Below are 26,268 nucleotides of genomic sequence, written 5' to 3'. Positions count from 1 at the left end.
TCTGATTGGCACACTGCTCAAATCTATTTATATGTTGACCTTTGCATATATAAGTAGCAGCACAACAAGGTCAAGTAGTAGAACAAAAGGGGATTTTTGCTTAAAATTCTCATGTTTTCAGTTCTTCTTCATTTTACATAATTTCACCCTTCACTGCACACGTCCCTACTTCTTGCACCGTAGTCATTTCTTGCTGAAACTTACAAACTTAAATGAAATGATGGACACGGTGGGGTTTTCTTCTGGGACAGAGAGGTAATATGTTTATTGACCACCTTTCAACAGCTTCACATTTCACCTCAGAATTGACCCGTGCTTGAACAATGCACAGGGCCAAATACGGTACAGTTTATTTATTTCAACATGTTTTTCCAGACCATATCCAATGCTGCTTTGGAGAGCTGTGAGAGCAGATTTATATCATTCCTCTGTTAACCCTATGATGATTATCTCACCCCATGTCTGGGTCAGGGCTCTGGATTTGCAATGTGATGCAATGTTATGCCTGACGGATGCATCAGGCGTCAGAAAAGAGAGGTTAGAGGACTTATATTTTGGCATTATTAAGGCATAATTATTCCCAAACCCCTTCCCTTCATTCAAATTATAAATAGGAAATAAAATAAAAAAATGAACATCTTTACATCAGAGGTACATAAACAGGATCTGGGCCTTTGTCAGACCAACAAAAAAGGCCCAACTTGCAAAAACAAGAAAATAAGAGTTTGCTGTAAGGTACAACTCAAATATAGGCCGTTACATAAAACACATCAATATGATGCAAAAAAGAAAACGTGGAGTAGAGGTAAAAGAAAATGGGTCAGAAATCTCTTTTGCAATGTTCTGTAACTGAGGACCGTTCTCACTGAGAACTATAGTGAACATAGACATAAAAACAGCTAATCTGCTCATTCATCCAACTCATTTTGAGGAATACTGTTTGCCTTGTAGCTGTCAATGAGTCTAATCTTTCTGAAAGTGGAAACAATCTTTTAGATAATTAATAATAATAAGTTATCTTGCATCTATTTCCATCCCTCATTTAGACGTTATACATCGTCAGTCTCATGATATTCTGTTAGCCATTCATGATTGTACGCTGTAGGAACGTGTACAATATTTCACCATTCAATCCCAGCTCATAGTTGGGAAAGTCTATGTCATCAGGGAGTGTCACTCCCTCCTGTGATCCAAATGAAAATGGTTTATTTTGAGACGTATCCGTTAGGAAACAGAGCAGAGAGCACTGTGGGAACAGTCCACGTGCTCTTAGTATGTCAGCATATCTCCAGAAAAGCACAGAGCACATCCTGTGTGAGGGTGCAAACATCTGATGAACAGCAGCCAACAAGTAACTCTTCCGTTCAGTATGAATGCTTCACTCAATTTGGCTGGTTTCCTTGGTGACGGAGGGTAGGCCATGGCTGTTGGATGCACCGCTACGAGCTGCGAAACCTTTCCAACCAAACAGAGCTTCCTGTCGGAGAAAGGATAAATAAATAAAGGATTTAGGATTTCACATGATTTGCAACCGTTTTGTGCATTTGGGAGTAACAGTCGCTCACCTGCACACTACCAAGAGAGAGCGTCCAGCCTCCAGGTGAGTCTCCCCCGTGGCATCTCATTGCTGAGGAGCTGAGGACGCTGGAACTCGGGGCCTGAGCTGGACCCTGAGTTGCAGCTGATTCTGAGTTGGGTGCTGCAGTCGATGGGGTTTGTGTGGACGAAGTGGGAACAGGCTGGAGATCTTGGACTGGTGCAGTTTCCTCCTCGATAGGTGTCTCCTGGGAGCCACCCAGAACGGAGGAGGAGTTTGAGAGTGGAGGAAGTGACCCAGAGACACAACTGGGCGCTGGACTGCACTCCCCTGAGGCGCTGGGGGGAGTGTGAGTGTGAGCGTGTTTCTTCCTGCGGAGCGTGTCGATCCAGCTGGAGCTGTGTCTGGAGGCGAAGGTGGCCAGGGCCAGAGACGAGAGCCTCATGTTCTTTCCAGATGTGATCAGCTCTCCAAAGCCCTCCTGATGGGCGAAGGCGTAGCCCGACCTTCTAGAACCACCCCGAGCGCCCAGACGACCCTCGGACACGCTGCCCATGCCACGCCAGGCACTTCCTACGCTGAGGCCAACTGGCTTCCTCTTCTTCTGCCGCACCAACTGCGTGTAGCGCACCTGGTATACAGACAACGGAGACGAAGGGCGAATTTTATTGTTAGTTCAACACAGTCAATATGATTATTAAATAAAAGATAAAAACAAATAAAACATACAGTTAATTGTCAAGGTGGGAAGTTCTAAAGTACAAATACTTTGTTGCTGTAGCTCAGCAGATTTTTCAGGGATCTGTACTTGAGTTTTAATTTTTCTGACTGATTTTTACTTTTAACATATATTAGATATTTGTACTTTCTATAACTTACATTTTCAAAACAGGCTCTTTACTTTCATTTTAATGTATTTGAGGGAAGTGCCTTGTCCTGTTCCGTGTTTTTATTTTGGTTTTTATTTTATTTTTGTAATTTTTTTCTATCTATCTATACAAATTTATTTTGCATCATCAAGCGCTGCCAGCATCAAGTCAGACTTCAACCTGAATCTGTGAGTCTGTGACAAGGAGTAACATAGAAGACGGATTAGCCAACATCGCTGACATTCTTGAAGACAGAGCAGAATAATGAAACATTCCCCATCCAATGGCCTTATTAGGGAACTTCATACATTTCAGAGTCTGTACTTTGATACTTTTACTTGAATAAAGACGTTGAATCAATACTTTTACTCGAGTCGTTTCAACACACTATCTGTCCTTGTGATGTAATGAGTAAAGATGTGTGTAAATTCATATCTCAGATCTAACATAAAGATCTACAGCCTCTTTTTAAATTGTTTGTGAAATACTGTGAATATTCTACAAGGTTTTTTTCATTGATGACTCTTGGTTGTTCATGTGCCACTTAATGTCTTGCATTTTGTTTTCCATGTCTTTTTATTGTAGGCCTGTTACTTACTGTATAAACCTGTGCAGAGAACAAACATTTAGAAAACAGCGGATTCAGTTGGATGCTTAGGGAGCTCAACACACAATCACTGCATCACACACTCATCTTACACACATGAACTCAAAGTCTTCGTGTCATTAGGCTCCACTGTTCAAGTCAATATTTGCACTGTATTTAAAGTCCACGAGGCCGCTGACGGCCACACACTCAGATGAACTGTTTGTGCAAGTGCAGTTAATCATTGGCTGAGCCCAGTTTAGACCGAACATTTTACCGGAGCGGATACTGACTCGATGAAGAAGATGGAGACGACAGTGTCAGAGACTTTGTGTGTTTCTGTGCATTTTCTCACCGTGTCTGAGAGCTGAGGTTTCAGGTCCAGCTTGAGGAAGCGGAAAGCCAAAACTGGAACTATGCATATTGCTGTCGCCAGTGCAATCGTCAACCACACAACTGGCTGCAATAATGTGCTTTGGGCACTACCTGTACTCACACAGACAAACAGACACGAAAACATGAACAAAAACACTGTGCACATCTTAACTGCATGATCACACTGGTGGAGTGAAATTACTTCAGGAGGTGACTGCAGTGAATTGTCTTTAGTTGTGGGTCAAACCATATATCATATACACATATATCAGTTTGTTTGTTTGTTTCATGTTTATTGTTGTTTGCTCTACTGAGTGCTAGTTTTCATTATGTGTAAAAAGAAAATGTTGGCTGATGGATTATTATCTCTAAAATACGTGGACATCTGTCACGAAAGTCCAGCATAGGTGTGTTTGTGTGTGCGACTGACATAAAAACTGTAAAGGTTAACTGACCGACAAAGTGGAACTGATTGGGAAAGATCCTGAAGAGGCTCTGACTGTGCAGGGCGAACATGATGGTGAAGTAGGAGCCCACAGAGCCCCACACAAACACATGGTTGATGACCGTCCAGAAGCCTGTGTCCAGAGCGATCTACCCACAGAGACACATGCAAAGCAACAAAACAGTAAAGACCCCACAATAGAACAAACAGCTGTGAAACATGATGGTTCCCGACAGTAAGGAAAAGCAGACACCACCTGCACGCTGACCACGATGACCAGCGCTGTCGCCGTGGTGACAGCGAAGGTCTGGTAGTCGGCGAGGGGCACTCCGTTGCTCTGGGTGGCATCAGAAAGGATAGCATAGGGGACAAAGAACAGCACCACTGATGTGTATATGCCCTGGGTGATGCAGATGAAGAACTCCTTCTTGTTGAAGAGGAGGTTGAGCTGCCCAGGTTCATACAGCTTAGGATACTCCAGACTCCTGTGGTCAGGAACATCCTGCATTAAGACACAACACAAGCGAATACATCGGTTAAAGTACAAAACGACTTGGAACAATTGTTTAAATATATTCACTGATGTGAGGTATTAAATCAAAGCTATAGGAGTAAACAAGCAATGACTTAGATGTGAATCAGGAGTTGTGAATGGATGTTGGACATATACTAGGCCCCTCTGTGTAAATTATGGCCCCTGGTTTACTGAAACCCCAGATCCACCACTGTGCCAGGCTTTCATGAATGTTTAAAATATACTGTCTTTTTATTCTCCTCAGTTTTGTAACCTGATTAACTTCAACTACATCTTCAACTTTGTTGAAAGTACTATCTAAATAAGGTTTTGTATATAAAAAGATGTATAATGATGTTTAACAGATATATTTCTAACCATATTCACCACTGTAGTTTTGCACATTAGCAGGTTAATATTTGTTATTTCTCACTATGAAGCACAGCTGAGGCTTATGGGACTGCAATTCATCCAGATTTGCATAAAGCATTGTGGCAAACTGTCCTGGTTGTGCAACAGTGTCATTTATAAATTTAAATCTGAACCTCACTATGGAGCTAGAGTTAAAGTCAGGGAACTACAAACATAGAGGGACGATGAATGTCTTCACAATATTTTGTGACAATTAATTAAACATCTGTTGCAGCCAGTCTGTTGTACAAAACAGCGGACTGACTAATCGCCCGTCATTGTCATACATGGCTACAAATATGTTTCATCTTCCTGTTGTCTTGGCTGACAAAGATTAGAATGATAACAGAGAATTAACATTTCCATTCATTTCCTATTTCATGTAAAAAAAAATACAGTATAAGCAGATGTGATCTCAATACTTGGTAATACTTTGAACAGACCTGGTCAAATATTCCCATGGCCAGCACAGGGAGGGAGGTGTAGACAATGTTGTAGAGTGTGATGAAGTACTGATCATACACAGTCTACAAGAGAGAGAGAGGAGACGCACACAAAACAAACACAGTTAAAATCATGACTGTCATTTCCCATCTTATGTTATGTTATCCCCCACGCCCTCTCCTCTCTGACCTGAGCGGAGAAGCCACAGAAGAAACCGAACCAGAAGTGCACCATGGTGAAGGCAAAATTCTTGTAGAAGAAGTAGCAGAGGAAACGGCACATTCGCAGGTAGGACCAACGGCCGTGGACCAGCAGGAGGCGCTGGAGAAAACGGAACTGGGAGAAGGAGTAGTCGCTAGCCAGCACAGCCTGGATCCCCTCCTGACCTGAGATACCAACTCCAATGTGAGCGCCTGGAGGAGAGGAGAGGACAGAGACAGAGAGAGAGAAAGAAAATGAGTCAAATAAAACTGTTGTAGGAAAGACAAGACTTTTGTTGTGTTTTTAACATTTCTACAAACCATTATAAATAATTAAATCTTACTTTCCAAAAGGTAAAATAACTATGCAATTAGGAATTTGGTGATTTTTTTTCTGAATAATTGAAACTGTTTGCACAACCTTGCAATCCAATGAAGTTCTTATTAGTGGCTTGTAAATGATTTACCGTATTAAGAGTTTCTTAAGATTAACAAATTCATCAATCACAATTGTGAGTACACCATATTAAAAGTTAGTAAATATATTTGTGATATCCTAAGATGAGAAAGGGAACCCATCACTGACTGCATTTCTCTTTTGCATAAATACATGTGACGAAACACACTGGTAATCATGTAGTCATACATACACAGTCATGGAAAGTGATGCAACACTTGCAAAACACAGAATATAACAAACACAGAACATGGAGTATTTGGAGTTACCTCATTTTGTTTTCCCTGAATCAGCATACGGTTAGAAAACAATCTTATTAAAAATGTATCTGTATCACACTGTTGCAGCTCTTTTTGAAGTTAGATGACACTTGGTTGAATCCTGGTATTGTTTCCGAAATCCAATACAGTGTGCTATGCTGTATGGAATGAGTGCTCGACTTGGTAGACTGCTACAATTCTGCTCAAAGATTGTGGGTCAAGCACTTGAGTCGAGTTTTCAAGCCACGTAATTTAAAATAATTTTGTCTCTGGCAGGTGATATTACATCCGAATGCCTCTTATCTGTTATTTGAAGAATATCAGCTTTTTTTCCTCTGTATTTTACACCTTTAAATCAAAGTTTCATTTCTGAGCAGAAGTGTTCACATGTCTGCGTTGTTGTTTGGTTTCTGTGAACATCTTGGGACCCAAGACAAATTCCAGAGGAGAATTACAGTGTTATCTTATTCTATCACAACATATTGTTTTGATTCATATCATATTATAGTGTATAATGTATCGTATCATATTGTATCATATCGTATCGTATGATATTATAGTGTATCGTATCGCTTCATATCGTTTAATATGGTAGCGTATTGTATCATACTGTATGGTATCATATTGTAGCGTATCATATTTTTTTTCATTACATTCCCTCAAAGCTCAGCTCGATCTATTTGGCATCTTGAACATTCTGTGGGTTTGATCAGTGTTTATCTGTGTTGCATGTGAGTAAAGTTTCGATGCTGAGAAACCATCCTTAACTCTATGAGGAAATCACACTGACTGCAACACACATTTCCACATCATCACTGCTACTAACGTCATCTGCCACCCTACTTGTGCCGAGAATTTAGTGGCAGACACGCCATACACACGTGCACTAATCCCTACTTCTCTCTTTCTCTTTACTCTCCGTCACAACAATAATTCCTGCTCGCGTAACTCACTTTTGATCATGCTAACATCATTGGCCCCATCTCCTATAGCCAGAGTGACGGCCTTCTTGTGTGTCTTGATGAGCTCCACCACCTGAGCTTTCTGCAGCGGCGTGACCCTGCAGCAGATGACCGCTTTGCATGCACACGCTGTCGACACGAATTCCGTCTCCATGTCGGCTTCTAGAGCATGGGCCTGTCAGAGAGCAGGACAGAGAGAGTCGAGAGTTCAAGGTTACAGAGGGCCTGAAGAAACTGTTTTAAGAAAATACAGTTTTCTGAAAAACATCTGTTTCCTGACAGTTGACTGTTTAATTCTTAGTGCTCCTGTTTGGTGTGTACAACATGAGAGCGCAGTGTTTTTCATACCAGACTGTGACCGTTGATTATGAGGGCAAACTCTCCAGAGACGTTGTCCATGAGGTTGGTGGGAGGTGAAGGAGGAGGAGGGAACTGGGGATGTTTCCCTCCTCCTCTTCCTCCTCCTCTTCCTGTGCCATCTCCCTCTTGTCCTTGTCTGAGTCCATTGCCACTGAGATAGGCCTCTCCCCATCCCTCCATCCCCACCTCCTTCCCTTCATCTCTGGTGCGTGACAGCTCAATCATCCTTTCTCTCGCCCTCCTGGTGACAGAGACAAACATGCAGGTCAGTGGGGCATTAAACAGCACCAAACAGGCTGTGTGACGGAGTGAACAGAGGAGATGAAAAGAGGGATGGTGGAGAAGGAAAATAGAGACACCTGAACACACAGAACAAAGTGGAGAGAAAGATAGGATGGTAATATGAAAAAAGAGCAGCTCAGTGAGGAGGCAGTGTTGTGTTGAGGCAGATTCTAATGTTCCTTAGTATATATGTTATTGCTGACGTTCCTCTTCTACCTTCATGTATCAGAGGCAATGCGATATTTTCATCTGATGAAGATATTCGACTGTAGAAAGTTGACAAATAGTTTTAATCACTTTAAAGTTGTATTATTTGCTTAGTTTCAAGTGTGTGCTCTTTCCAATGCCATTAAAGTAAACTAAGCAAAACATAACCCAACACTTTTTTGCAATCGGCACAAGTTGTGGGAACTGTAGCATGCAATGTTTAGTCCGTGCAAACCTTTGAGAACCACATGTTAGGGCAATACAGTGTGTGCTCATATGTGAGGCAGCATAGTGGCAGTCACATCAACACTGAGAGTCATTCCAGTCCAAAATCATGTTTTATTGCAAATTCAAGCAAATCAAATTGCATTTCTTTTAGTCTGCTTTTTCAGTTGTTTTAGTTAAAGTCAATTTGATTCTTTTTAAAACAAGACAGATTTCGTAGATGCTTTTAAGTCTTTTATTTAAAACAAATTAGGTGAGTGAACTGACTTGCAGTGCATTTGCATGGCTGTGCATACAGAAACTTGAGGGTAGTTTTTTTAATTTTAGGCAGTGAATGTTGTTCAGTGTTTCTCATTCATCCACAAGGACACTGTGTTATCACAACAACATACTCCAAGTAGGCATACACTTCTTGGTTTCTTTCTCACCAACACCTGGTTATGTTACTAACAGTGTGGGTTCTACAGTGTCAATGGATGTGTGTTGACAGGGACAAAGATAGACTTTCAGCTGTCAATCCAGACAAGGAGACTTTACCTGAGCTCCTGCCGCACGCTCTGGACCGTGTGACCACTGATGATGAACACCTCAGTCATGTCATCTGTCAACATCTTGCACGAGTAACCTATGTTGACAGCCGTCTCTGTGTGAGAGAGTGAGAAGGTCACTTCAGTGACTGAACATAGTGCCAGGATAACAGTTCACAAAGATTAGATGTATGTTTTAAGGGGTTACTACCAATCTGATACCTTCTCTCATATAGCAGGCCCACACCTCTATAAGATAAGGTAAGATAAGATAGACTTTATTCATCCCACACTGGGGAAATCTGGACATTACAGCAGCAGAAGGGCATTAAGATAGAGAGAGAAAAAAAAAAAAAAGAATAAAAATGTACATATGTATATATAGACATAAAGAAAAATGTAAACACTATACAAGGATACCGTAAATTCACAGTGATATTGCTCATGAGATAGATATATAAATAGGTGGTAGATTCAGATTGCTGTCCGTGTTCGTACAAAGTGAGCAGTCTTAAAGTGACCGTGACAAACAGTGTAAGTACACAGGAATGATCCTGGATGAGCGGAATTATTATTACATGGTTTTTACATGTTTGTTAAAAAGTCTTATGGCTGTTGGGGACAAAGGACCTTCGAAACCTATACATTCTATTGTGGCTGCATGGAGAACCAACCCAGCACAGGTCTAATAATCCATCAGAAATCTCTGTCTGTATGTGGCTCACCGTTCATCTTATCAACTTGACACTCGGCATGCGTATCGATTAGGGCCAATGGGAGAGCAATGTTGAATTTTGACACTCAACATGTTCAGTATTAATAAACCTTGAATAAACAGGCTGTGCACTGTAGCCGCAGCGGCTCAGACTCATCAACGTAAGAGATATAGTTTATCATGACAACAGGGTTTTGAATACACATTGTGCAGCAGCCGGTCTTTACTGGCCTTGGCTGAATTACTGCAGGTCACTAGTATCAAGCAGGATTACCATAGTCCAAACAAACAGCTCATTCCTAACAGGCAGGTTTAGAATAGTCATTTCAATTTTGAATCATCACATCTGTTCTGATTGCCCAACCTGTGTGGCCAACAGTGAATCAGCTTTCACCAACAAAATTCCTTTGTTTTGGAAAAGTGGTTTTGATATGACGTTATCTGTTTCAACGTGTGTTAGTTTAGAGGACACCTATATTCAAACTTGTCCATATGTATGCTGCTGGATAGATTTCATTGTTCCTGCTCTTGCCTTGTACAGAGGAACCTACAGGTTTCAAGTTGAATAACTACAGTCTCACAGTGAGAGTGAGGCAACAGAGGCCCGGTGGCGTGTGAACATCAACGGTTGAATGCACACAGAGGACAGGGTTGCTATAAAAACTCTCATTTGTTTGAACATTTGCAAATGCTGCTACTTTTTAACAACCGAATGCAAACTGCTCCTGACAGTTGTTCCGAATGTGTCTGCGTCTCACCCTGTTTGTCTCCTGTGAGAACCCAGATTTTAATGTTGGCCAGAGAGAGGACAGCGATGGTCTCTGGTACACCTTCCTGCAGCTTGTCCTCAATGGCTGTGGCCCCCAGGAGCTACACACACACACACACACACACACACACACAGATTTCAATGCAATGTGATGACCTCACAGTTGTGTTCACCTACATGAAATGACAGGAATTTCCCTCCACAAATAAACTAAGTTCCTCTTTTATTTATTTTAGTTCAAGGAAGAACATGCACACTGGGTGAGAAACAAATGGTTTGAAGGTTCACACATGAAAAATGAAAGTCAAACTGCTACTGAAAGAAAAAATCCTAAATTTAAATAACATGCACATGTACATGCATACTCTCAACTGACCATCATGTCTTGCTCTATCTGCCCATAAGCGGCTGCCAGCCGGTCCTCTCTGCAGTCAGTGGCCTTGTCGGCACAGCGGTGGCTCTCTGACCACGCCTCCCACTCGTCTTCTGATAGGTCCCTATAGGCCAGGGCCAGGGTCCGAAGACCATCTGCTGCGTACTCCTGAAGCAGATACACAATCACAAACGTAGAGCGCATACTTTCACCAAGGCCCAACAGTCCCCTTGAATTCAATCAAGCTAAACTAAATTGTACACTCTCATCGATGTCAGTTCTGTAAATATGCCTGATTTGTTTTATTAAGATCCATGAACTGTTCTCTGAGAACTGAGAAATGAAAATGTTGAAGGGTGCACAATCCTGGATCCACCCTCTGATCTGGATCATCTTTAAAATTCAATAGGGAGAAACAAACACATCCTACGAGCTGATGATAAACTATTCCTCTATTTTTTTTTAAGGTCAAAGCAATGTTTGGGTCTGCCTCATGTCATGGTGATACACATCATCTGATCTGAACAGGGTAAGTTGATGCAATGTCAGTGTTGCAGCCTCTTGGAGTGTGCAGACACTAGATGGCAGTACAGATGTGTCGAGGCACTTGTGTGTTGCTCACATTGAGATGGTCTGAAGTGATATTCATCAGTTCCTGGTTAGACGGGTGGAGTCGCTCCAGGAGAACAGTGTCAGCTCCTTTACAGTACAGCCGGATCCTGCCCTCTGGGTTACGGACTGAACAATGAAAAACATTAATTAATGAAGACAAAATCCCCACGAGCCCTCCTTCATCTTCAAATAACCAGGCTCCTCTTTCTCAGCTGCTTTAACAAATGACATTCCCATGTACAGCACAACACAAAGGCTGTCCATGTGAATATAGTGCTCTCGCTGCTCTGTTGCTATAGACCAAAAGTTGTTGCTGTGTAACGAGTGATTTATGACCAGAGATTTTCTGGGCAGTTTTCCAGTATTTTACGAGAAGATAAATCACAGGAACACCCAGTGACTTTTCACAGAGAGATCCAATGTAAACATGACTAATAGCTCATCTGCTGTCAGCCTGGAGGAGTGTTACATAAAATACACGGTTTGTGATTTAAACTTGAATAACTCAGTGGTGTTGTCCGCAAATAGCAAGGCCAACATACAGAGACACACTCACACTTATGGTCAATTTTAGAGTCCCCAATTAACCTAAGCTGCATGTCTTTAACCTGAGGGAGCAAGCCGGGGCATCCGGAGAAAACCCACAGGTAGAACTCCATGAACCGGGATTCAAACTTTAATGAAAAGAAAATATTTATGTTTGCATGCTTCCAAAATTGCTGCATTCATGGTTGCATTAAGGGGCTGATTGCTGCAATTACAGTAAATGAGATCAAATGGGAAGAAAACCTCAGATGAACCATCCATTCATCCATTCTCCATCCTGCTTAACCTTCTGGACAACACGGTGAGGTGGAGTTAATCAAAGCTGACAATTTAAACAGCTTATTACAAAAATAATCTTTCTTCTTTATCGATTATTATCAATCATACTTTCACCAACCGTAAAACTAAAAATCAACAAAGATACATTTTCCAGATTTCTTTTTCAAAGCAATCAAATCTGCCCACCTATGACAGACATCCTTTTGCGTATGTTGTTAAAATCCAGAATGGCGAGCAGCGTGTAGGTGACAGATTGTCCCATCTCCGTGGTGGTGATCGTCCCCGGAGTTCGGGAGCGAAACACAAATCCAAAGTTTCGAGCCGCTGTCACTAAAGCGCCCTCATCTGGAGACTGAGCCTTATAAACCAGCTCCCCTGTAGACACAGATGGACAATAGATAAATAATGGACATGTGGTGTATGTTGGTGTCTTTATCAACTTCCCAGTTTCCCTTTCTCACCCTCGCTCTTCTCCTCACTCATGACCGTGTGACAGAGGGAGAGCAGACGGAAAAACTTGTGAGTGTGCGAGTCTCCCACTTTCACTGATTCCAGCAGCGTGTCGTCATAGAAACAGAAGTCCAGGTCCGCCAGGGGGTTGAAGGGAGTAAAGTCCAGCCTCTGAAGATAAATGGAGCCGTGATAATTGTAAAACGCTATAAACTAGTAGTACGCACATAGACAGAGTAAAAACTGCACATATGTTTATGTGTGTGTGGTTTAAGGTTGCGTACCGTTGGCTGAGGTCCAAGTGGGTCGCTAACTTCACCTGACAACACAACACAAATGCCACATTGTGTATTTTGATCATGCTTCATTTCATATGTTCCATATTTTCCAGATAATACCCTGAATACTTTCTTCATCATTTCCAAAAGATTACTTGATATTTCTCAGGATATTTCCAAGACAGTTCAATACAATTTGGTTCTAATTATTACGATAGAAGGAGTTAGTATTAGTTGCTACAGTTAGTGTAAATAAGTTTGAGAGCAGGACTTATTGATTTGTACAGATTTTGCAATGCTTTCACTCAAAACCCTGCTCTCACGCTCACAATGGATTTGTCCTCTGCCCTTGGAATACATATTCTGCTCTTGGATTTTTTTGTCCAACAAGTCCGAAAAAATTCCCAAGGTGTAGCATTGATAATGAAAAATTCTGAAAGCAATCAATAAGTGCTGCTCTCAAAATGAAAGACACGTTCTTGAATGAAGATTGAAAAAAAACCATGCTGTAGTAGATGAGATAAAAGGTAGTTCATTCATAACAATTTACTTTCCTAAGCACTGCCTATATGCACAGCACAAGTGTACTACATTTACATATACATATTTACATGTGCACTTACCATAAGTCTGTCCATTGATGGAGCACTTGTTGAAGCTCATGATGTTCTGAGTTAGAGTTCCAGTCTTGTCACTGAATATGTATTCAACCTAAAAATACAAAACAACACAAATATTTAGTCTAAAGTAAAACATAATAAAATAACTAAAGAATATATCTAAGATGGAAACTAGATTTTAAAAACACACTGCAAGAAGAAACGTAATGTTAACTGCTTATACTGAACCCTATGTATAAATATTCTTCAAGCCAAGCCTCCTTCTCTCTGAATTCAGATTCCTCTTCGTCTGCAGGAGCATTTAATTTGTGTGAAGCATGAAACAACTTTCAGTTACTGCTGAATTAAGCTTTTTTTCATTTAATGCAAATGACACATTAAGTAACAAAGCATCAGATCAGTATCACACACACAGACCTTTATTTGCTCTCAGGGTATAGATGCTCACCTGACCCAGCTCCTCATTCAGAGTGGTGGTCCTGGCCTCGGCCGGTGTGTTACACTGTGAGCAGAACATCTGCTGGTCCCAGTTAATGAAGTAGCTGTGACCGAGCCTGATCACCTCCACACTGATCCACAGACAGGGCACGGAGGGGTAGAGTTAATGACACGTTTAGATACAGACGAGAGTTTATTAATCTATCATGCCATTTTAAACCTGGCAGTTACATTTGCATCCCATGCAAACTGTGTCTTTTATATGAGGTTGTACAATAGTCACTATTGCTTCTTTCTCAAGAGGCAAATATGTAAGTTGTATTTATCATCTGCAGGTTTCCCATCTGGTTTCCAACTTGTTAACAACTTTTTGGTCATTGCTGTAATCTGTTTTTACAAGAATTCACAATTGTGTGCCTGTGTGAACCCTTGAGTTTCTACTTCTCATTTAAGTCATATTGAAAACTACACATACTCCTGCTTCCCTTTAACAAGTTCCTGCATTTGCATTTTTTGATCAATGTGGTCACAAATCCTTCCTGACTACCTGAAGAGATTATTTGGATACGTCTTTAGCATTAGTCAGTCACTATACGGTTAACCTAATGCCCATTGAAAATATAAAAATGTGATCATTCAATTGTACCTAAACATTATTAAACATTAAACATGCTGAAACATTATTTTGTTATATATATATAAAGAAATATAAATATCTTAGGATGAAAACCAACGAAGATAACTTGGACAGACAAGGAGATTTGAGAGCTTTACTGATCAGACAACAGTGTCCTGTCTCCTGAATTCTCTCCCACCCAGAGCAAAAGGCAAACTCCGCAAAATGTATGTACATCATTTTTCTGGACCTTTTCTGACAGAGTTTGTGTCTGACTTCTCCTCACCTGACATACAGAGAGATAGGCACCACTGTGTTGAGAATGATGACGTAGGACCAGAAGGAGAGGAAGGCATTGAACAGGAAGTTGTCCACAGGAGGGTCCCAGGGCAGGTAGCTCTGAAACAGGGACCCCACCTCCCTCTCCCACACAGCGTCACCAACAGCCAAGATCACACCCATACACACCAGGAAGCCAAAGATCTGACAGAGACACACAGATGGAGAAACATTTAGGAAAGAGACAATCCGATGTCTTACAATTGGATCTTTGAATATTAGAGGGGATATATGAAACTAGACTGAAGCTGCTGACATCATATCCTGAAATAGTTATGAGCCAGGAAAGTGAGAAGTTTGGGACGTCCTACCCAGAGGACCAGAGTGTTCATGAGGCGATCGATGCTCGTACGCTTGAACTTAGTGCGGCCGCTGTTCTGCATCAGCTTGGTATCTGGGCCTGGGACAAAAACAGAGAAAGTGCAATCTGTTACATGAATCTCACACACACACGCACGCGCACGCATGCACACACCAACCTGCAAAGATGACCAGGCCGTAGCAGGCCTCAGTGTTGCGGAGGACACATCCTCGCAGCAGCATATTCTGGTTGGTTAGGGTATACTTCTTGTCTCTCCAGTACAGAGTCCCACAGAAACGATCCAGCTTGTTGTTAGGGGGCTCACACACCACCTCACCTTCACACACACACACACACACAAACACACAGAACAATCCAAATACACACAAACACACAAAATGTGAATTAGGATGCTATATCACAGATGTCCACTAAACCCTACTACGGTGCCAGGTTCATTTTCTCGGCTATATGATGTAGTGTTGGATTAATCATCCACCTGACATCATGGTGCTGTCACACACATAAAAGCTGGAGTGCACACACACACACACACACACACACATACACACACACACACATACACACACACACACACACTGCTCACTTGCTTAGGAAAATGCATTACTGCAGAAAATCAACTCACACTTTGCCTCATATCACCTTAGGTGTGTGTGTGTGTGTGTGTGTGTGTGTGTGTGTGTGTGTGTGTGTGTGTGTGTGTGTGTGTGTGTGTGAACCAGTGGGCGGATGATGAAAGGCTGTGATATGCAGAGAGTGTGAACATCTGTGTCAAATCGAAAACCATTGACCTTTATGATCTCGAGAAAGGAAGATGAATCAATGCGAGAAATCATAAGAAGATCATGTTGACTTCAAACCTCACCGTCAAATGAAAAAAGGTTGTTGGGGTCTCCAAGTTCAGATGTCACCGATACCGACTGACGCACCTTCATGTTAGTCTCCCTGCAAAGATAATACAACAGCACGCAGTGATTGAGATGTAGTGTGGCAGATTGTGAGGTTCTGTGTGTCACTGTGAGGTGTGTGCTGTGTTTTCTGACCCGTCCAGCTCGGCTGTCTCGATGTAACAGAGCCCATGAGGTTCAGTGCTGGACAACAGGAGCAGGTCAGCCTGAAAATAGATATGAGAGGTGAGGCTGGCATCGCACTGCACGGCACAGGAACATAATCAGTAAAGCATGGATGACAGTGATTAGAGTCTGTGTCGACAAGCAAAGCAAAAAATCATCATATCGACTGCAAGTACTCGAAAAAGTAGTGTATGCTAATGAGGGATATACTGAAATCTACTGTAATTTGGCTTTTAGCATTATAGCATTTTGGCAATGACACAGCATATACAACCATGCAGGCAAGGATAAGAGACCCGTACTCTGTCCACTGCTAAGTTGTAATAAAGCTGATGTTTAACAGGCCCTGCAGGACCGATGCTCACTGACTGTGTGTGTGTGAGTGTGTGAGTGGTCATCACTGCATCAGACACACACTTACTGCCACAAACTGGTTGTTCTCCAGTTTAATGATGTCACCCACTCGAACGTTCATCCACTTCTCATTCTGAAGACTGCAACAGAGAAACCAAGAGACGAGGTGACGTTACAAAAGCTACAAAGTTGTTGCACAATTTAAGAAATATTGTCAATAACCTTGAATAAAGGATTAACTAATTAGACCCAGTTTAAGAGTAAAAAGAAGAAGAACAAGCAGACTCACGAGCCGCGGATGAGGACCTGAGACTGACGGTTGTTCACTTGGTTGTCGCTCTTGTGACGAAACTGCGGGAGGCAAAGTTGCACCTTTAGCTTTTTGCCACATTTAACCATTTGCCAGTTGTTCGTGCAGATATCTGAATAGTGTCAGTGTGTGGTGCGTGAAAATGATGCTCACATAGTCGTCAGTGGCATCCTTCACTGCAGTGATGATGAGCACCAGAGCTAAAGGCACAATGGTAGTGAACCAGGAGAGGGAGGAGATCTGAGGTATCAACTAGACAGAGACAGAGACAGAGGGGGGGATGTTCAGATTGTTTCTATGATAATGGCACATGGAAAAAGAGTCTCATAACTCAAACAGAAGTTAAATTATTTTTTATTTTTTATAAATAAGCGCTCTTAACACACAGAATTTATGTAAGAGATGTTTTCAGATATTTATTTTTGCATTTTCTTTCCGCTGTATGATCAACTGTCCAGTTATGATTAACTTGTATTACCTGCAAATATCTTTGGTTTACATGTCTTGAACCAAATATCACTTTCTGACACAACTTTTTTAACCCCCCCAACCAACCCTCCCACACTGATACAGACGCACAAATCTTTCCCTCTCTCTATTTCTTACACGCCTCTTTTCCATCCCTCCTCCAGCACCTCTCCTCACCTGTAGTATGAGCAGGAAAAGGAAGTAGGTGTTGGCTACTTCCTGGAACTGCTCGAACAGGTTGACGGGCAGAAAGGTGATGATGTTGTACTTGGATGTCATGATGCAGTTACTCTGGACGATTGGAGGGGATAACAGATAAAGTTAATATGAACTCTGATCACATTGAGGATGAATTATGTTTGTGCACACAGAGGAGAAAACAGGAGGCTCGCTCACCGCATACTGAAACTTTTCGTTGTATTCTCTGTCATTGGCCCTGACCCTTCTCTCCTCCTCTGCAGAAACACAAGATGCAAAATCACAAAGGATGACACAGTTCAAAAACAAGAATAAACAGACAGCAGCCAAACTGCTGCATCTGTGTGTATCAAACTGCAAACATCAGTATCATTAACATCCTCTGGAGACCTGGAGAGAGACAGACACTTGATGTTTGTGCATTTATTTCTAAATCAGTGCAGCTGGAGTGTCTGCTGGAGTTTGTTTGAGCATCATCGATGGAGACAAAGGGCCAGAGAGAATCATTCTGTCTCATGCACACACACATAAACACCCATATAAAAAAAACAAATCACCTAGTCTCTGGGTTTAATACACAACAAGCAACTGTATGAGTGTCTGACTACATCCCACGACATGGTAGAAATGCTTTCTGTGTCGACACGTTTAAAAAACACCTCAAAACGTATATGTTTGTGCTTTCAAATAATTCAACTATTAATTCTACTGTAATCTTAAAATTGATTTCGCCCTTTTTTATACATTTTGTTTTAACATATTTAACTCCCTTATTATGTTCTGTTTGTGTTGTTATGTTTAATATGTAAACCACTTTGAGCTACATTTTATCTGATGAAAACAAACACATCACTTCAGTTGCAAAAAATTATTTAAATGAGTTCTATTAAACACAAATTGTGCCACTACAGGAAACCAGGAAAATGTATGTAATTTACCAATATGCCAAACATGGGGAAATGAGTTAATATAATTTTAAATAGCAAAGAATATAATATTAAGCTGGAACTTTAGAATGAAAAGGGTGAAATACCTGACAAAAGATTTGTATGGGACAATATGGGCATTTTTGTCTGAAAGGTTCTGAGAGGGAGCATTTTGTTTACACTGTGTATCTTTAACATATTACAGACTTTGACATTTTGAAATTTCACAAAAAATGACACACCCTTGGCAAAATGTCATGCTGTACGCATTAACACACCCAAATGATCAAAATATAAAACCTGAAAAAGTCAAAAAATGTCCCCAAGTAGCCCTAGTAGTTCATCTTCGGTTGCTCCCTTTGTGTGTTAATCACCTTGAGCTGCATTTAATGCTATTAAATGTGCTATTTGAATGTAGGTTATCATTATAATTATTATCTGCATGAGTTAAAATGAGGACTGGGACTCATCACGGGTATTCACAGATGGATATCACACATTACATTAAACTACAGTCTTGAAGAGAGTAAAGGTTATTTTTGTGTCGAGCTTGTGTGCCTCTCTCCTCCTGACCCTGCTCTTTATCTTCTTGCTGTTTTTCGGTTTCTGTTCATGCTGATGCAGAGTAGTTTGGGAGTTCCCCTCCTCCCCGTCCATCAGGCCTTTCTCCTCTAATATTGATGAGACTGCTTTTTAAATGAAATGACTGGCCTGTTTTGCACATGGGGGCTTTATACAGCTCAGTGCACACACGCACACATGCATGCAGACAGGAAATTCATGGCCAGAGCATTGTTGGTTATGCACAGAGGTACGAGTACAGCTCTGAAACCATAAAGTCTGAAGTCTGAGGGAGAGGCAGAGTGGCGCCACAGGAAGGGACATCACAAAACAGAAGAAGCCATTACCCCAGAAGTACATGCATGCAAATGAACAAACAAACAATGTGGTTTCCTGTATTTCTGCAGCAGTTATAAGTCCTGTCTCACCTCCTACAGCTCACACCTCTCATCTATGTCTGTGCTGTAGGGAGAGCGAGCTCCTGTTTGTTGTCAGGTTGTGCGACAGATCGACTTTGGCAGATGAGCTCTGGCTGGTTATAGGGCAGCTGGGCTGTTGTCAGAGTTGATTTAGTCAAGTTAAAAAAATACAAATGATTCTCCATCTCTGGCTTTGTTACGCATTTGAAAGTTGGAGCAGATGCTCACATCTGGTGAGAGTTATAAGTGTAACAAAGGGGGTGAGATGCATATCCTGTATCCATGTGCTTATAATGTTGATAAATATTGTAATACAATGAATTTAAAATGAATGAATAAAACTGAAAAATAACCAGGAAGTAATGTTTGCTTTGGGCTATTCCATAAAATCCCTAAAAATACAGATAACTGATCACATTGATAAAATTCTACATTGCCACAAGGCAGTCCTACTCATTAATCTAAAATATTTAGGAGTGTGCCTCTTTGGAAATATATGTATAAAAATCCCACATTTAAGGTGTTTTTTGGTAGAGTGGTGATACAATTTGATGTAAAAGGGAAACACAACAAGTCAAAGTACTGTATATTCATGTATTTGACATTATGTGTATCTAAGGTTGATTTGAGGTATAGTTGTCAGATTTCTGAGCGTACATAAAAAAGGGATATAGATATACAGTTAAGGTTTGATGTTATATGATATGTCCCCTCTTTAAACTTTAATACAATAGAACAACATCACATAAGTCTGATCCAACTTAAATTTATCTTGTTGAACATCTTCCAGTCCTCTATCTGCTCCCCTGCTTTTTCTCTCTGGCTGTTTTCTCCGCTCTATCTCAAGGTCGCTGTGTCAATTTCTGGGGTAAGTGTTCGCCGACTGGATCCATCAGTGCCAAAGCTGCATTGAGCCTCCGTGAAGTGAGCCAGGTAAGCACAGAGTCAGGAGCCAGTGTGGGTCCCTCCTGTCCCTCCTGTGCGAGCTGACCGGCCCAACCTGAATACAGGGTGAGCATCTTTAGCAAACTGCCCGTCGAGTGTTAAATGTCTCTGATAGCTTCAAGGGCATTAGAAGCCCTGACGCAGACTAACTGCTGCACAGCATGTCTGTATAAATCTATAAAGCTCCATTACTGAGAAACTCTGAGCTGCACACTTGCTGTGCTACGAGCATTAGGTCTCCACAAACAACTGAGAGGTAAAAGAGTAAATAAATATTGATTCAAACTGTAATAATGTTGCACAGCCTTACACAGAATGGCTTATTCTACAAAAGCATTCGTCTTCTATCATCCACCCCCTGTCTCTTTAACACTCTTCCTCCGATGCCTGGACATGGGGGGACACGTGCCACAGCTCTGAGTCCCCTTCTGTCTCCATGACACACACACTCTCATCACACAGACTGAAGTCACAGCAGTAATGAGCTAAGACCATATAGTCAGTCTGAGCTATGGGGAATGTTTTTGTCCCTGAAATAAATAAAACCTACGTCAGGATCCGACTGTGGAGAAGTGATCATCACTCTGGCTGATTTAATTAGATGTGCACGGGGATAGGAGATGCGTCTGCAGTCAGCCGCGTGCACTCACACAACCACACGCATGCGCCCGGTGATCTAATTTTTTGGGAAACGATGCAAGTGACTGACTGATGGGCTGGAGGTCAAATGAAGGTGCACGTCCAGCACAATTTGTGATAGTTAAGCTAAGGAATAAGGATACAGATGAGGCTGTGCAGGGACAGCGGAGGCTGGCGCCTGGAGGATTGATCAGTGTCTCAGGCAGCAGAAACAAGGACATTCTTTACTTATGTGCACAAATTTCAACTTCACATCAACTCAGTTTTTTTCAGAATGAAACATCAGAGAAAAAAGGCAAAAGATTGAGCAACACTCACAATGAGTCACATATGGCAGGATATTATTGGGACTGAACAAAAAAAAGTGAGACTTAACCAAAAAACACATATGGTTTATCTATATGTGTGTGTGTTTCCTGGAGACATGATGAGATGTACACACATGTCCACATCACACACCTCAGTATGAGATGGGCTGAGTGAGATGAGGGAGTGTGGATGAAACGTGGACATTTATGAGGATGAGGGATGATTTATACATGATGATTATACAGTGAAATACAGTTTGAACAACCATCGACCACTGGTGAGGAAAAAACGAAAAACATGATAATGATGAAGAGTCCAGATATCTGTGAATCCGTCCAACAAACTCCTACCTCCTCTCCCCTTTTTAGATTTGCTTCCATCGAGTCCTTTCTGTTTCTTTCTCTGCAGGGGGAGAACGACCGGAAACCATTTCTCCGGGATTTCCTTCAGCACCGTCATCTTTGCTCTTTAAACTTTGACGGTCACCGTGTGGATGAATGATCTTAATAAATGCGCAGGTGACCGCAACATCTCCCGCATGAAGGACGCGGGGATGAAGCTCCACTGCTCCGCAACTTCAGACAAGTTGGATGTGCTGTCCCATCATCCCCCCCTCCCCCTCCTCTCTCCCTCTCTCTCTCTCTCGGCTCCCCCAAACACACACACACACACACACACACACACACAGTCCTCCTTCAGCAGAAACACTGAGGTCACTCTCTATCTCTATTCTTCATCATAGGCTCTGATTTTCTTTTAAATAAACAGTCTATGAGTGAATTTCAATGTCCTGGATGTTTTCAAATGTTTGTGTTATTGTTGCAAAAACCGAAATCAGTTGTGTTTTGATCTGCTCGACAACAGCCTCACCGATCCCTCCACGCACCCACGTGCTCTCTGCACCTTCCTTTACGTCTCATCCACAACATAAACATCTCTGCGCATTACGTAATCACACCGGCTCCGCATCTGACGGACGTTGCCGTGGAAACCGCCTCTGCAGGGCGAGTGGCCGAGTGAGGAAACTGGCCGCCATTTTGGATCTACCCACTGCGAACCGGCCGTGGCGTTTGGAGCCGAAGTGGCTCCTGCAGAGCTCGAGTTTCATTCGTTCCCCGCACCGCAGTGGGAGGGGCCAGGCAGGTGCCCATGCACGTGCTGCTCCGCAAGTCTCGTGCCAGTGAAGATCGGCCACCTCACGCACGTCCCTTGTGCACTCTCCTGATGTTGCATCGGGCACACGCATAAAGCTGAGCAAGAACTAACTTTACTGCACGTGATGTTTCACCACTAAAGGTAATCACACGTGTGCATAAAGTAGCCACTGTTATTTCTCCAAAGTTAATCAGCATCTATCAAATGCATGTTCACTCATGGAGCAATTGGGGTCTGCAAAAGTGACGTCATTAAGGAAACTCACTGGGACATAAAGATACTTAAGACAAAACAGAGCTGAGGCAGTGGAAAGATGCTAAAAAGTAAAAACAACAACAAAAATGTGTGTCATCACACTGTTGCTGCAGATTGAGTATCATCAGTCAAGTTCCCAAGTTAATTTAATTAATGTATCTATTATCAGAGACACAGGAGAACGACAGGGCAGTTAAATAATGAGCACATCATGAAAGAGACTTTACATATTAAGATTGTCAAAATGCAATTTATAGGACTGTTTAAAATTGCAGTCTGTATGTGGGTTGAACACGTGATTGCATGCACTTGCTTTTCTGAACACCGGGAAACCAAGTTTGTTTGATCATATTATGAGCTATTCCCATACCTCCAGTGTGCATTAATTCCATTAAATCACCAGTAACACTGACATTAAGGTAATTAATGAGTGTATTTAATATGTAGGAGAGGATTAGAAAATATTTTTACTTCTGTGCAGTCTCATCATTTTGCAGGCCAAGTTCTATATCCATAAATTCGAGGTGTTAAAAGCCAAACCCTCCCTTAAAAAAGTAAAAGCTGTGAAAACCTTAAACTTTAATCTCAATATTAATACAATTTTAATATATAGATGTTATTTGTTATCAATTTAAAAACAAATATTTACTATATATACATACATACATACATACACACATACCGTATATATATATATATATATATATATATATATATATATATATAAATGTATCTGATATATTACTTCATGTGTGGTTTACTTTCTATTTCTATGTGGACAATTATTTAAAGGAGAAAAAAAGGCTGTGTGTTTAAATTCGGAGACTGACCTGGAGGAAATCTCTTTCTGAACATCTCCACTCTGCCGGCTTCCTTCGGCTATGGCCCATTAGACTGTCTGCAGAGGGAGAGAAGAGGAGGTGGTGAAGGAGGAGAAGCAGAGAGGAGGACACAGTGGGGTGTTGAGTGCTTAAAGTGAGGTGAAGTGTGAACTGCACGAAACAAACACATTTTTCTTCTAATCCAAAATGTTCAAGAAAGAAAAGTTCTGTATTGTTTTAACCAAACAGAGATCATCTCTGTATTCAGCTGATGCACTTTATTTACTTTTACTTTTTTTTTTTACATGTCGCATCTTCACTGTGATGAAGTGAAACTCGGTCAACTACACAACAGCACACGCACACAAACACGCACACACACAACAGACCATCTCTGGTGTGTTAGAATAGAACCATAATGAGGAAATGACATTCAGCAGAGGCCAGCTTCTGTCTCTGTTGTACTTTGTGTCTATGGGGACCGGTGGCTCCGGCCAGATCCACTATCAGTCTCCTCCTGTGAGGATGAGAAAGAGTAATGGAGCGACATGTTCCCCTCTCCTCTCCTCCCCTCCCCTCCCCTCTCTGTCCTCACTAATGCTGACCTGTTAAAGTTAGACACCTCACAGCTCCCACTCACAGTGCTCTATTTCAGTTAAGTTAACGGTGTGAAGCTGCAGAAGATGACGCCATAGAGGCGAGGCATCATGCATATTTGCCTCGTGCATATGAAAGGTACTAAACAGCTCGAGGCAGCGAGTGACCAATCAATACTCCAGAGGGAGAGAGCAGCTCTGCCTGTCTCCATGTGATTTAGGCCGATCAGCTTTCAGCTACAGTTTCCAGCCTCTTTCCCTGTCACACACTCTTCTCTTTTATTGCATCTCTGCTCACTATCTACACTATTACCCATTTATCAATATAATCAGGCGTAGGGAGTGAGGACGAGAGCTGTTTGCCATGTTCTCTCACTTCTCTCCTCTCCAGTCTTTCAGGTGCCATATCCCTCTCTCCCTCCCTCACTCTCCATCTGTTTTGTATAACCCCATGGACCTGCAGGGCCCTCATGAAATAAAGCCCAGGGAGGAAGAGAGACCACTGAATATCTGAACATCTTTCTTGGCATCTGGGCGGAATTCATTTTCATATCTCTCGCTGGAATCTGGCGGAAGTTTTGAAGGATTTGAAGCAAAAATGTTTGGTTGCAGCTGCATCACCAATACCCGTTTTTCATTTCCTCAGCATGACAAAAACCAGCACACATGTTCTGTTTTTATTTTACAGATTTGAATAACTCTTAAACTGTTATATCATTACGCCATTTCTCCGATCATATACATATTTATAAAACAATTATGTGTTTATACTTTACAAATGTTCTGCCCCCACATATAATTATAATGCAAAGGTTTCAATCTCTAAAAGAAAACTTGAACTGTTGATATAAACGAAACCAAGCAACAAACCGAAACAGCAAAAGACTAAAATAACTCTGACAATCTTAAATCTTATGCAATTGACCTGCTCTGACATCCGGCTTTGTATTTCCTGAGGTCTAATTCAATTACAGACATTTTAATCTCCTCTACACCACCATAATAAATACTAATATGTTTTTGTGATATCTGCCTGACATCCTGTTAAAATGAATTACGACATTACTGTAGGTCACTAACAGGAAGCAGGGGACAACAAATCAAAACAACTGAGGACTGGAATGATTGTAACAAAGTTAAGCCACGATACACTTCACTTTATCTGGTTCTAGAAATTGAATAAACAGATAGACTGATGTGATTGTTAATTAATGTTGTTTTTAATCAGTCAGTGTCTGATGAGCTCAGAGTGGTGTCTGCTCCATACACTCTGCTCAATATCTGTCTTAAGATAATAATTAGGATGCCAGTGGTTGTTTTTGGTTTATTATTAATAAGCTTGTGATATCTGCATGAGATTCTATTAAATACAACAAGACTGGAGGTGAGTAACTTTCATAAAAAGCACAGAACAACTTGGTGAAACAGCAGAAGGAGAGTATATATGTCTGTGTATATATTCTGCTCATTCTGTTGACACTGTATAGATTACTTCTATTCTATTTAAATGTTATATTTTCTTGCACTTATATAGCATGTTTAGTTATTTATAACTTTTACTGATGGCTAATTATTTGACCGTCTTCTGCATAACATGTGTAACAGTGATGTCTGAGGTCACTGCAAAGTGACTTAAGAAACTTTCACTCAGAGTTTGGGAACATGTAAAAACCCCCTGCAGCTCAGAACTGTATCTACAGTGTTCACAGAGCAGCTTTAGTGAACATGGCATTGTCTGGTGCAGTAACAAGAGCTGAACACTTCACAATGAAAACCGAGACACACACATCAATATCTCCAGCTGAGAAAGTAAACCAGAACCGCACGGGAAGCCATGCATGATGGTGAGGGCAGCCGTGATGAAAACCAGCACAAGCCACCTACCTTTACAAGCTGTTATTCACACGGCTGAGGTGGAGACATGCTTCTCTCGCCGAGGTCATGGTGAAGTTTTCTGGCTTGGCTCGATGATGATGATGAGGAGGAGGAGGAGGAGGTTGCTCTAAGGCCACGGAGGTGCAGGGAGGCTGAAGCAGGGACCGGGGGCGCGCTGCAGGAGGCTCTCTGCGGAGGTGAGAGGAGAGAGAGAAGGGGGAGATAGAGAGGGAGGAGCCGCTTCCTCCCTTCACCTTCTCCACTTCCATCTGAAGTCCTGCTCTCAAGACCTAAAGTCACTGAGGCGATGACATTAACACCAACATCTCATCCATCATTTCAGTTC

The 26,268-nt window shown here is 41.7% G+C and overlaps 1 protein-coding gene across 3 annotated transcripts; it reads right to left on the bottom strand.

Annotated features, from left to right (window-relative positions):
* Window positions 1–235: 235 nt before the first annotated feature.
* On the bottom strand, window positions 236–26,140 carry atp8b2 (ATPase phospholipid transporting 8B2). 3 transcript variants are annotated; one of them, XM_069536621.1, is made up of 30 exons: window positions 25,932–26,140; window positions 23,461–23,528; window positions 17,620–17,678; window positions 17,401–17,514; window positions 16,909–17,007; window positions 16,735–16,796; window positions 16,513–16,585; window positions 16,062–16,132; window positions 15,884–15,963; window positions 15,176–15,334; window positions 15,008–15,096; window positions 14,644–14,840; window positions 13,752–13,872; window positions 13,307–13,394; window positions 12,690–12,724; window positions 12,417–12,576; window positions 12,142–12,330; window positions 11,141–11,256; window positions 10,522–10,686; window positions 10,135–10,246; window positions 8,672–8,777; window positions 7,409–7,661; window positions 7,052–7,235; window positions 5,371–5,594; window positions 5,181–5,264; window positions 4,069–4,314; window positions 3,823–3,961; window positions 3,348–3,478; window positions 1,566–2,168; window positions 236–1,477 (listed from the first exon to the last, which is right to left on the bottom strand). In XM_069536621.1, exons 2-30 carry the CDS (start codon window positions 23,483–23,485, stop codon window positions 1,379–1,381), a joined length of 4,083 nt encoding a protein of 1,360 aa, XP_069392722.1. In that variant the 5' UTR covers window positions 23,486–23,528; window positions 25,932–26,140; the 3' UTR covers window positions 236–1,378. The 3 variants fall into 3 exon arrangements, with proteins under 3 accessions (XP_069392722.1, XP_019948759.2, XP_069392723.1); XM_020093200.2 differs by lacking the exons at window positions 23,461–23,528; window positions 25,932–26,140 and adding an exon at window positions 21,571–21,812; XM_069536622.1 differs by lacking the exons at window positions 23,461–23,528; window positions 25,932–26,140 and adding an exon at window positions 19,337–19,475.
* Window positions 26,141–26,268: the final 128 nt, after the last annotated feature.

The sequence above is a fragment of the Paralichthys olivaceus genome, chromosome 13 (genome assembly GCF_024713975.1).
Source record: "Paralichthys olivaceus isolate ysfri-2021 chromosome 13, ASM2471397v2, whole genome shotgun sequence".
Lineage (NCBI taxonomy): Eukaryota > Metazoa > Chordata > Actinopteri > Pleuronectiformes > Paralichthyidae > Paralichthys > Paralichthys olivaceus.
Note: the sequence above shows the minus strand (reverse complement) of the source record. Positions and strands in the feature narration are given on the sequence as shown.